The following is a 12,792-nucleotide window of genomic DNA, read 5'->3' as shown; positions in this document are numbered from 1 at the left end:
CTTATGGCAACCCCATGAATTTCATAGGATTTTCTTAGGCAAGGAATCCTTAGAGGTGGTTTTATCAGTTCCTTCCTCTGAAATAAAGCCTACAGCACCTGGTATTTCTTGTTCCTCTAGGAACTTAAAATATGGTGGCTGGCATCTTGTTCAGTATTTATGATAACATAAGCCAGACATCTGACATGGTGAATATTGGTATTCACATTTACAGGTGTGGCATCTTTGCAATGAAAATGCTCCCTCAAACCCCACAGTAGAAACCAGGTGGCCCTACCAACTGAAAAAGAGATCAGAGATACTGGAGAGTGGTATACTGAATAATGATGTCTCTTAGCCCCCTTCCACCAGCAAGGAATAGGGCAAAAAACATTGCAAAAGGACCCTATAGAGGTCTCTGCCATTGCTTTTTACAGTGCACTTCACTGGTGGAAGGGGGCTGGAGACATCATCATGCAGCACCCTGCTCTCTAGCATCTCAGAACACCTTTAGTTGCTGCAACTGCCTGGGGTCTAACATAGATTTTGGAGGGATGAATCTAGACACTTAGCTACAGTTATCATAGCTGTGTATCCTGATGCAGGATTTTAGTCATTATGTAAAATGTTAAGTTTGATACAAAATTATTATGTTTGACATATTAAAGTTGGTTCAGAAAATAATTACAAATTAAAATGCCTTTCTTAAAACATTTTTTGTTAAAATGGAACTATAAGGTCCTCAGTTTGAACTACAAGGCATATCCTTGGTTTTGCCAATTTGTGAGGAGATGGCACACTTTGCCCCTCAATAAAAATAGAAGAGACCATCAATACAGGTATATCACAGTTAATGAAGTGGTTATGTTTCTGGGCATTATTTTTTTGACAGAAAGTTTGGTACCAGAGGCAGAAATAAAATGGAACTAATAGAGATAGGTTTCTATGCTGCAAAAAATGAAAAGCCATTTGACATGTTTCAGAAAGCCTTTTATTCAAAACTAACAATATATCCATGTCAAATAAAACCACTATGTTAGGCAAGCATTGTATAAATAAACAAAAGCATTTTGAATTTTCTTGAGATCATTTGACGGCTTCTTCCAAAAAGTTTCCAGGGATTATTTTTTTCTTTCACCAGCTTCCATTTTTCTTATTTGTTCTGTTTTGGTGGCCAAACACACAGGTCTATGCTTTTAAAATGCTGAGAGTACATGGTGACACATGTGATCTCTCTCCGTAACCGCTGTTTTGCTGTTCACACATATTCAGTAAAGGATTATGGAGGCAGCTGCTGTTTACTTTGCCTGTTGTAGGCAAGGCACACAGTGCAACAGTAGGATTGACTACAGCAGAATCTAAATCTTTCTCAGCTCAGGCTTTATTGTACTGATGACTGCAATGCAGATGCACTGCTGCAACCTGACATTAAAAATCAGTTTGCCCAGTCCTCTTTCACCATCTTCCCAATATAAAATCTGCGAAAGTAAGGGCCCAAACATACAGGCCAAAATAAAGCTGCTTCGGGTCACTTTGAAGGTATGCTGTTTAAATAACAGGCATCTTAAGAGTCCAGAAGCCATGCCAAAGCAGTGCTCCAGTCCTTAGGATTGGAGCGTGGCTTTAGCATGGCTTCTGGCCTTTTAGGACACATGCAGCATTTAAACAGCATTCCTCCAAAGTGACCTGAAGTAGCTTTATTTTGGCCTGTCTGTTCGGGTCCAAAGTTCAGCTAGATAGAGGACCAAGTTATAAAGAGGAAGCCTTGGCAAGTGTAAAAAGACTTTGTAAAACTGAGCTTCTTTGTCAGATGCTTTGTTAATGCAGGTATGCCTGCATTAATAAAAGAAAGAAAATCATTTTGTTTCCTCTAGTGCTCCATAAGGCGAAGAAGACATGCTGTACACTCCCTTACCTAAAGTCTACCTGCTACATAGTTTTTAGAAATACTGTGGGGAAGTAAATATAAGAATTTTTATTAATTTTTTTTGTTCATCATTCTAAAAGAAAATACTCCACAATCCATTTTGAAGGTTTTCCAGCAAAAAGGAGTTTTGGGGATGGAAAAAAGAGAGGAGGGAGGAAAAGTCCCTCTCTCAATTTTTCTGTTTCCCCCCAAAACTTCACATCACCAGGGCTCTCTCAGACATGGATTTATAGCATTTCCATTCCAGTATCTTGAAGGTTACTTTTAGAATGCAAATAGTTACTGCTGTAGTTTCCAGCATCAGGGCTTTACCTCTGCCTTAGTTACTCTTCTAATTGGCGAGGTGGGGTAATGATATTATTATTATTATTATTATTATTATTATTATTATTATTATTTAACAACTATGTCTTTTCCCTCATTTCTCAGAACCTGCAATAGTCCTGATCTGGCAACCCAATGCACACTTGTGTAGGTGTGTAGAAACATCTACTGTTCTTTGGCTGCTATTCTTGACACCCCACCAACCAAAATTCACATCATCCAGAAACAGGCAGCCCTGTTAAAAAGATTTGAATATATTGATCAGATAGGGTTGCAAGGCTATGAGGTAGCCAATGTTGTTAGCTCCATCTTACAAATGAGCGGCAAAGGCCAATAAAGAGGATGTATTGCCCAGAGCAGAGCTAAGATTGACAGAAGGTTCCCTTAGACCCACTCTCATGAGCCATTGCATTGCAACAACTCTTTTGTGGTTGTTCACGTTCACAAAAATAAGATTTTGCCAGCTGACAGGGTCTTGCATCCAGAAAAGGAACCCAGCAGTTTGCATTGGCATCTGGGTCACCATGTAGCTATCCTGGGACAAAATGTGCTGCTGAGTATCTCACAGGATGCAAAGCAGAAAGAAACTTAACACGTCCCATGCTGTCAATCAACAACTGTTCTTCAGTGCCATTCCAGAGAGTGAGGGCTGTTCTTTTGCTCCAGGGGAAACCACTGTGCATCAGAGCCTAGATTAGATATGACATTGCTCTACTGGGGATTATCACAGATGACATTCTCCACATGCCCCAAGGCGCACAGGATCCAGGAATCAGCACTTATCACCAAGCTTGTGCGGAAGTGCAGAGTATACATAGCCCTTACCTTAACTCTCTGCACTTTGGCATGGAGGGTTCAGTGGCTCTGAGCTGAAACGTCTCCTGAGGCTCAAGCCATTTCACACGTAGTGCACATGCACACGCTCACAGAAGTAGAAATGGCATTTTTATTGTAAATCCGTCATGTGGTAACTTAATCCTTTTGTTCCACCTCATTCGTGAGACCTTAGAACAAGAAACGTCATTTTCAACAACTAACCACTAGCTAACCTTTATCTTATTCCTTATACTTTTGTACCCTTTTTGGAGGTAACATTAGAGGACAGAAATCTGAACAAGTAATGCTAAGTAAACTGTCAGAGGTTAGGGTTAGGGAGGATTGCGGGGATTTTGTAACTTCCCTCAGGCATGAGGAATGTGTGGACCCTCCAGATGTTGCTGGATTGCAAGTCCCAGTTTCCCTGATCAAAGGCTATGCAAAGGCCGATGGGAGTTGCAATCCAGCAATATCTAGGTGGCCAAACATTCCTCAGTCCTTTATTGTATTGTATTTTTAAATTATGGTTACAAAGAAAAGAAACAATGAAAGAGAGAAAAAGGAAAAGAGGAAGAGAAGTACACAGGATATGAACACGGGCTAGGGATAGATCATAATATAAACTGATCATATTTCCCAAAATACATTTTATTAAGTAGGCATCTATGAAATGCACCTCTCTGTTTAGCTTAGAGGGTATGGACTTCTGTTTTGGTTACAAAACTTCTGTTTTAGTTACACATGCCTCAGCCCAGACATAAGCAGTAATGCTCCTCTTTCCTTGAAGTCAAATATACAGTTCTGTTGTAATACTGCCTTCCCTGACTTGTTCTCCAGATATTTTGGGCTACAGTTCTCTTCAGCATCAGCCAGCATAGGGAATGAGTAGGGATGCTGGGAACTGTAATCCAAAACATCTGGAGAGCAATAATTTATGAGAGCCTCCTATAATAGGCCAGTTTTATATAAAAATATTCCTTTTAACTTCTGTCTACTAAATCTACTCATATTAGTTTAATGGTTGTATTTTTTTTTACAATATAAACTTAAAAGCCTTTAATTACTTAAATTGTATAAGTAGAGAAACAGGAAAAGCTTGGACCAGTTCCTAGCTTGAGAGCATTTACAACATTCTTAACAGAGTTATTTTAAATTACTTTAAAGTGAACACCTGTAGCTGACTGACTCAAAACATTTCTGTTCTTTTTCTTGAGTTTTAACTGAGAGGAAAAGGGAAATCAAGCGGATCCTACTCTGAGCACATAAACCAATGCTCAAGAATGCTGTATATATTTTAGAAAAAGAATCAGGGTTCCTGTATGAGTGAGTGGAGACTTTCTTTTTTAGACAGGAGGTCTGTTCTACAAACTGAAGAAGAGAGTGATGACTGATGGGGATGAAGCTATTAACCTTCTTGCATGTTTATGTAATCTATATTACAGAACTTGGAAAAGGATAACTGACTATATGTTATCTTCCTTTTCTCTTCTTCATCATTTTCAGGGCTCCGCCACTTCATATATACAGTCCCCTCATCTAAGGGACTGAAAGTAGTAGTAACCTAAAGCTGGGTCAGAAAAATGTTTCTGTAATGGTTCTTCAGCAGCATAATGTGACATGGCAGATAGATGCATGCTTTACCTGTATATAAATTTTTTGGGGAGGAGGAATATACACATCCTCTGGAGTGCCATACAAAACCATGACAATTAGACTAAGGCTGCATCCGCACTGCTAACATAATCCAGTTTGACACCACTTTAACTGCTATGGCTCAATGCTATGGAATCCCAGGAACTGTAGTTTGTTGTGGCACCAGAACTCAGTTTGAGCCATGTAATTAACGTGGTGTCAAACCAGCTTATATTGGCAATGTGGATTCAGCTTTAGAATTGAATTCTGCAATTGGTGCTAACCAGTCAGAGCCAGGCCATAGAATTAAGGAACTGGGTGCTTCTAAATTCAGGCAGGGACTTGTTTTTCTTATCAGAACTGAGATCCCACCTCTCTCTCTTTCTCTTTCTCACAAAATATTATTCCTGGTTTTGCCCTTTGACCAAACTGAAAACTTTACAAGTGTATGTTGGAATCTGAACCATTTTTTGTTGTTGCTGTTGAACAACAGTCCAAGGCTACTTTGACAAGGCTACTTTAGGAGCGAGAAATTCATACTGAGTTAAATAGGAAAAAAAGCTGGAAATAGAGGAGGGAACAGGGAAGAGACATTTGCACCATGTGACGACCCAATCCCATAACTGTCATGCTAAGTAACTATCACAGCTGGGGACTAATGGGACTAACAGTGCGTTTGGGGGCTTATTGACAGGTTTCCCTGTCAATGACAAAATGTGATGTAACCACACTTGGAGGGCAAGGCAGTGACAAGACAGAGATGGTGTTGTGCAGTAATTGAGCCAAAGGCACCATTTTAAAACTTTAAAAGCAGTTTAAAAGCCATGTGTCATAAAGTCCTGAGCCACTGAAAATCAGACCTAGCAATAGAGCCTAATCTACTTTTTGTGTGCCTCTCTTCGCCAGAGGTGTACCGATAATCCTATTTTTATTCCTACCATCTCCTCCTCCTTCAATGAATAAATGTATATGGTAAAGATCATTCAGGTAAGATCAGGCAACTGATATTCCCTTTCTGAGGGGGTTAGATCTTTTGGGGAGTGGATGTCATTTTGGGAGAATCTTCAGATAATTATAGGGCAGGTTCTGCTGACTCTGGTGCTCCAGCAGCTGGATCACATCTGATTCTTGAATGGTGAATCTGATTCTTGAATGGTGGATTCTTCTACCGAAAACCGTATTTTCTTTTCAGTAGGGTGCTGTGAATGTATTATCGATGGTATTCATTCTGATGTCTCGGTCAGCTACAAAGTTCCTCACTAATGTGAGAGTCACTGCATGAGCATGTATGTACACACAGATCACTAAGAAATAAGAAGCATAAGCAGCTATTTTGCATTTCTCCTACAGCAGGCTAACTACCAAAAGTATATTAGCTACATAGGCAGATGAATCTGAAATTTATTTCTGGAGAAGATGAGATGACACATTGCAGTGTAGGGTCTGAAATGCAGAATGAAGGATAAAACCAACAACTGTGAGATACTGCAAATGGTATCCCCCTGCCATTTTGTGCCCTTTAGTACACTTTAACTGGTGAGATACATAGTTTAATGGACTTTAACATCTCCTTAAACCTGCCATTATCTAAGAATAATGGTGGCCTCTTGCAGAATAAAAAGGAGGAAGGGATGGAGAAGGCAAGGAGAAAACATCTTTAGATGTTGTACAGAGTGATATACAGGCCTCAAAATACAATATACTTGATATAATATACTTTAGATCAGGGGTAGGCAACCTTTTTGAGCCGGGGGCCGGGTTGCTGTCCCTCAGACAACTGGGGGGCTGAAGCCAAAAAATAAATAATTAAATATTTTTTTTTTAAAAAAATAAATATATAAATAAACCAGGACAAATGTAGGACAAAATTTTCAAATGGAAGACACTTTTTTTTAAAAAATGGAGGACACGTGAAAAAATTTGCTGATTTTTAAAAAAATGTTAATATAAATGCATGTTTCTGAGGCTTCTATAGACGATTGCCCCCCAAAGGCCCCGGTGGTAATCAGCGGCAGGACCAGGCTGGGGCCGGTCCCAAGGCCTTGCCGGGCCGCATCCGGCCCATGGGCCGCAGGTTGCCTACCCCTGCTTTAGATCTTGCAGCCTGGATATCACTATGTACTGCATCTGAAAAAGTAGGTTTATAGCTATGGAAATTTAAGATAAAATACAAATTCATTTATTAAGATTGTGCAACAAATCCAGTACACAAATTTTCCCCCTGGCTACAAAACAATAGCTGGACAAAGTGAGGTACCCCCCACAAACCAAACTCCTACCGCTTGGCTTGGCTGTGTGTGTAGTGAACTCCATCATACTGTTGCCTGTCTGGCAGCCTTCCTCCTCCTGGGTGTATTTATTAAATAAGAGCTTGGCCTCTGGAACCTGAAAAATGTTCCTGTGATCATGGCAACTTAAAAACAGCACTCATCTCTTGCATGTAGGATTTGGGATTGTAAAAAGAGCTGAATGAAAACAGATGATTTAACTCATTTAAAATGGTCAAATTCAGATGGGGTCTAGTGCAATGTTTTCAACTTTAATCAAAGAAAAGTCTGGTTTCATAAACTGAGTGGACTCCATCTGACTGTTTGTATGAATGTGTTGGGAGCATAGAGGGCTGATCTCAAAGTATAACTTGTACAAAATGAGAACCTCCAGAAAGAACCCTAAAACACAATTGTTCAAAGCACTTTACAGAATTGCCAGAACCTATGAAAAGCTGGTGTGATTGCAAGCAAGCTGGAAGCCATTTCCAAACACATTCAAACCCACCATGGATCAAAACCATCTGTCCAAACCCGAACCAGAAGTGTCTCTAAGTTTATTTCTGGGTTTGTAAAATCCCTTTGGGGATTTTTTTTTTTTTGGGGGGGCAAGCAGGTTGTATTCACCACATTTTAAATGAGTATTACCACTCCTAGGAACTTTTAGGAGTGGCAGCTTTGTCTTTTCAACCGGTTGGGTGGCACTTAGGGGTTATCCAGGGGCTTAAAATTTGGAGGCTCTTGGAGCCTCATGCAGCCCATGTAATTTTCACCTTGATGTGAACACATATAGAAAGGTCAAGGGAGAAACATCTGTTCAAGTAATTGGTGTCTCTACACAATCATCTGACACTACAGAAGTGTGGGCTCCAAAGACAAAGCAAAAACACCCACTCCTCAAGTAAGATGTCCTTTTGTTACCACTGTCACATCTGTTTAAACTTTAACAAACCTTGCCACCCTAACTCACAAAACAAGAAGCATCTGAAGATTGGTGCCTGCCTCTCTTACCTGTCTGCCGCTACCTATTGCCTATGTACGCTTGGTCCCCCACTGCCCTTGCCGTTTCCTTTCCTTTTTCTGGTGCAGTTCTTCAGCTGTAGAGTGTAGGATTCCTTTATGTGTTGTAGGAAAGTAGCCAAAACAAGTGAGGCAGTGAGAGCAGGAAAGAAACACAAATTTCCAAGCATGAGCAGTCGACAGCTTTTAAAAATCATTAAAACCAAACAAACCCCAGAACAATTTACAGGTGCCAAGCACAAAATCTCCTGAAGCTAACTGCCTGAAATTTGACCAGGTTAATCACCTCTTTATTTATGCCTCCAAATGTTATGCACATGTGTGGTACATGGTTCAAAAGCCATTTCTGTATCCCACTACAAGCCAACAGTAAACCAGTTTTCTGAGTCTGTTGCTTTAGATTCAAATCAGATTGGAGCAGAGCTTGGAAATAACTAGCTAATTAACTCATTCATGTATTAATTCACTGAGTTTTCCTAGTAATTTTATTAACTGACTGGATTACCCATTGGATTCTGAAATAAAATATGCTTTAGTGATTTAGGATATTATAATTGGTTAGAATTCATTAGCAACAAATTAGTTAAAAAATGGTTACCTCTCCCTCTGGCTGCATCTACACTGCAGAATGAATGCAGTTTCACAATGCTTTGACTGCCATGGCTTAATGCTATGGAATTCTGGGGTTTGTAGTTCTGTGAGCTATTTAGCTTTCTCTGTCAAAGAGCTCTGGTGTCACAACAAACTATAAATCCCAGGATTCCTTAGGATGGAGACTTGAGAGTTAAAGAGTTGTCAAACTGCATTAATTCTACAGTGTGGTAGCAGCCTGTTATGAGCCAATAAAAAGAAAACCTTTTGACCGTAGGAAAAGCAGTATCAAGACTGGAGGAAATGCAACGCACAGTTCTGTTGCCAATTTGGGGGACAGGAGGAGAGAAAAGGGGGAAGAACAAAGGAAGAACAAACTTTGCGGAGCCCATGTTGCAGCAACAAAAAAGAAAAATATGAGTCTTGGAATGGAATGGGGGTGTGATTGTGTGATTTTTCATATTATTTCAGATGAGCTACAATAGATTTCTTAGTAATTTTCCTGATGCTCAAACATTTGGATAATTAAAGGAAAAGATTTCCTCACCTCCATTTCCTTCTCTCCTGACTTCTCTCTCTTTTTCTCTCTCCCCCCATCCCTCCCCTATTGCTTTTACCCTCCCTCCCTCCTACCTCTTTTAATTATACAAACCATATAAAATGGGTGCAGAGAATATTTCGGTGCATGGGAAAGGAATCTCTGAACTGGTAATCTCTTTCCTGTAGCAAATAAACTAAATTGGGGAGGGGACAGTGTGTGAGCATACAATACTATTTTAACTATATAATCATCTTCCCAGCTGCCACACTGCTGAGAGGTAGTTACCTATTCCAGTGGGTTCACCAAAAAAGAGTGTTTGCTTTCTCCATTATACCCCCCCCCTTTTTTTTTTACTTACGGTAATCTTAAGGCAACCCTATTGCCACACAGTCTTTTAATTCCAGACAGTTAAACTTAAATATGTGATGCTCTAACACAGGGGTGGAAATGATGCAGCTCTCCAGATATTGCTGGAACCATTGGTGACACTGACGAAGGCCAATGGGGGTTGCAGTCCAACAACATCAGGAGGTCTACATGACTTTCACTGCTGCACTGCTGTATAGATGATAAGAAGAAATGACAACATACTCCAAGCAAATTTTATTAGAAGTCTATTCAAGGAAAAAAACCACAGAGACCCTTTGCATGTAAGAATTCAAAGTCAATTTACCTGAAAGCAGGTATGAAAAAACTTGTTCTATTAAAATCAGATAACAGAGTAGAAACAGTGCTTCTTCTTAAATATCACAGGCAGCAGACACTTAAGTCTTCCATCATAAATGGCATCAAAGATAAGTATTTCACAGCAAAGCTGCATGCACATCTAGTTTATAATGGAAAGCCTTTGAAATATAAAGCTTTTGCCATGAAATTTGCAGTAATAAAGGTATGTTGCACAAAGATGTTTCTTTATCTGTCTCATTGACATTTCTCCATAATAAAGACATATGTACAATTTTTAAGATTTGGCAGGTAAAACCATATTATAATTCATAAAACCTTTGCATCAAATCCTATTTTACAGAATTGCACTATCCAAATGTGCTTATACATTGGAGGGGGGAGGAAAGAAAATAAGATGATGTTTAATTAGTGGAAGGGGTAGCTTGAAGATCAAATACATAACTTGATTATTTCCTCCAAAATAAATCAACAATAAAATGGCTCTGTACAAAAAAAAGCAAACATATGTACAAAATGCTACAAACTACAAATTTGCAAGATCTGTCCTTTACCACAAGAGAAATGCAGTAAAAGCTTTTGTTTTGTTGCCTTCTATAAGGTGCCAGCAAAACCAAATATGGACTGCTTTGCGTAAAGCCATAGACATAGAAAGTCATGTATTTTCCATCTTACACTATTTATGCCTGTATGCTGCATACAGAAAACAAACATTGTGTTCAAATATTTCACACTATTCCAAGGATAAAAATCCATCCACATGTACCTGTTTTCATGCTTGTGCCTTTTAATTTCTTTGCTTTAATGTAATATTGCTAGAAAGAAAATATAGTTCAGGCTTGTTAAAATGTATGTGTGAACACATGTACCAGAGTAATCGCATATATAATACTTTCTATGGATTCCTGCACCCCCCTCCCAAGTGAATTTATTACAATAAAACTATTACTATTTTTTCCTTGCTGAAACATCATATGATAAAAGAACTTTGAATATTAGACTTTCAGTTACTTTGTTGTTGCCACAACGCATTTGTGATACAGCAGAGGACAGTTTCATTGCTGACTTGCATTACAAATGGTTGTAGTTTCCCAGAATTTTTGTGTTTTTCACTTCCTTAATTTCAGGCAGCAAACATGGTTTCCTTTGGATTAGCTTCAGATGATATGTACAAATACAGGACTCATTCTTCTTGGGACATGCAGGAAGTAGGGACTTGCAGAATCTCACATTAGAAAGAGATATATGCTGTAATTGTGCTGGGAGAATCCACTTCTCCCTGGACAGAGAAGCACATGTGTTTCTGTCCAATTAGGAATACCCTTGTTACATTCCCGAATTTGACTTCATTTGCACATTATCATTATTAAATACATCCCAGGATTGGGAGATGTGTATCTTTCCACTTCAAATATAATATGTGCAGATACAGAAGTGTAAGTTATGTTTCCTTCTTTGTACATATCATTCTTATGTGAAGCTGCTTTTACTTAGAAGGAAAAAAAGGGGAGGGTGTTTAACCAATTTATGATCCTCCCCTCACTTGCTCAAGTCTTATGAAAACAGATCCAGCTGGGAATCATGGCATAGCAAGTAGCCTAGTAGAAACCACCTTTTGAATGATCCCCGCTTGAAATTTTACAACCACCTTGCATATGCTGAAACATGCAAGGGCATGGGAACCATCTATTTGAGTAGTTATCTTATTTTGCAAATGAGTAAAACCAGGCAAACTTGTGAAACAGCAAAGTGAAAGCAACACACACTGCTGGACTTTAAAAGAATGTGAAAACTAATAAAAAGTTAAAATGTAGATCACAACCTGCTCTATATATGAGGTGAAAGAAGATAAGAAATTTTTCCTAAGGACGTTATGGACAGACTGCCCAAAATAATATTGATAATTCCCTGTACTGTTGTGAACAAGCTTTTTCTTATATGTGTGCTTCAAATTGGTAGGGAGCAGACAAAGATTTAATGCACAAAAAAGATACACTAGAAGTTAGTTAGACTAATTCCTCTTGTTTCATAAAAGCTCAGCTATCCAGTCATAGCTGTTACAGTAATTCTGCTGGCTGAAGGGTGAAGATGGGATGGTGGAGATGAACTAGATGGCTTCTACCTGGAATTGCAAAGCAGGAAAACAGAAGGCTGGTGGAGCATGTTTTCTAGCAGCTTTATATGCAGATGTGTTGCAGAGATGTAGCATAAATAAGTAGGATAAAAGCCAAACAAACAACATTTCACAGCCTCTTGACATAGTTTCCAGGGAAAGTACCAAAGAATTTTGTTCTTCTGGAGGTTCCTGAAAGTAGAAGTAATAAGTGAAACATGGCACAGTAGTAATGTATTACTCTCTAGCCTTTATATTTCATTTTAGGATATTCATTAGCATATTCAAAGCGACATCCTTTGGAAAACATGAAATACATTGTACTAGAATGGAATTCAATTGCTATAAAGCTTTAAGCATGAAATATGGAGAATTTTGCTCGACTCAGAGGTGGCATGGAAGTTTTCATGAGAGTAGTTCATATTGATCAAGAGACAAGCTGACTTTACACATTGAAAATGTAGCTCATTTCTTCAGCAGTTATAACTTCAGACAAATCTCTAGCAACATACTTGGTTCTTCCCCTGTCATACATTTTCTGGATTAGGATTTATGTCAGGGATTGACTGCAAAATCAAATGGTCATATAGGTTGAGTTTCCCTTACCCAAAATGCTTGGGACCAGAAGTGTTTTGGAGCTTTCTGGATTTTGGAATATTTACATATACATAACGAGATATCTTGGAGATGGGACCCAAGTCTAAATATGAAATTCATTTATGTATTGTATACACCTTATATGCATAGCCTGGAGGTAATTTTATACACAATTTTTAAAAATAATTTTGTGCATGAAACAACGTCTGTGTACAATGAACCATCAGAAAACAAAGGTGTCACTATCTAAGCCACCCCGTGTGGATGATTTTGGATAATTTTGAATTCTGGCTAAGGGAGA

The 12,792-nt window shown here is 38.8% G+C and overlaps 1 protein-coding gene across 8 annotated transcripts in view; it reads right to left on the bottom strand.

Annotated features, from left to right (window-relative positions):
* Positions 1–9,250: 9,250 nt before the first annotated feature.
* Positions 9,251–12,792, bottom strand: part of SORBS2 (sorbin and SH3 domain containing 2) — a 240,778-nt gene continuing 237,236 nt past the window's right edge. For 4 of the 8 annotated variants that reach the window (XM_089525354.1, XM_089525348.1, XM_089525349.1 and 1 more), the window contains one exon: positions 9,252–12,086. In XM_089525354.1, the coding sequence (XP_089381480.1) occupies positions 12,025–12,086 (62 nt within the window). In that variant the 3' untranslated portion in view covers positions 9,252–12,024. Of the gene's footprint in view, positions 12,087–12,792 lie in introns of all 8 variants that reach the window. The other 4 variants (XM_089525346.1, XM_089525351.1, XM_089525352.1 and 1 more) reach the window with 4 other exon arrangements.

Source organism: Sceloporus occidentalis, unplaced genomic scaffold, assembly GCF_023333645.1.
Source record: "Sceloporus occidentalis isolate IW3139 unplaced genomic scaffold, rSceOcc1.0.p SCAF_5, whole genome shotgun sequence".
NCBI classification, from domain to species: Eukaryota; Metazoa; Chordata; class Lepidosauria; order Squamata; family Phrynosomatidae; genus Sceloporus; species Sceloporus occidentalis.
This window is presented reverse-complemented; position numbering and strand designations above follow the sequence as displayed.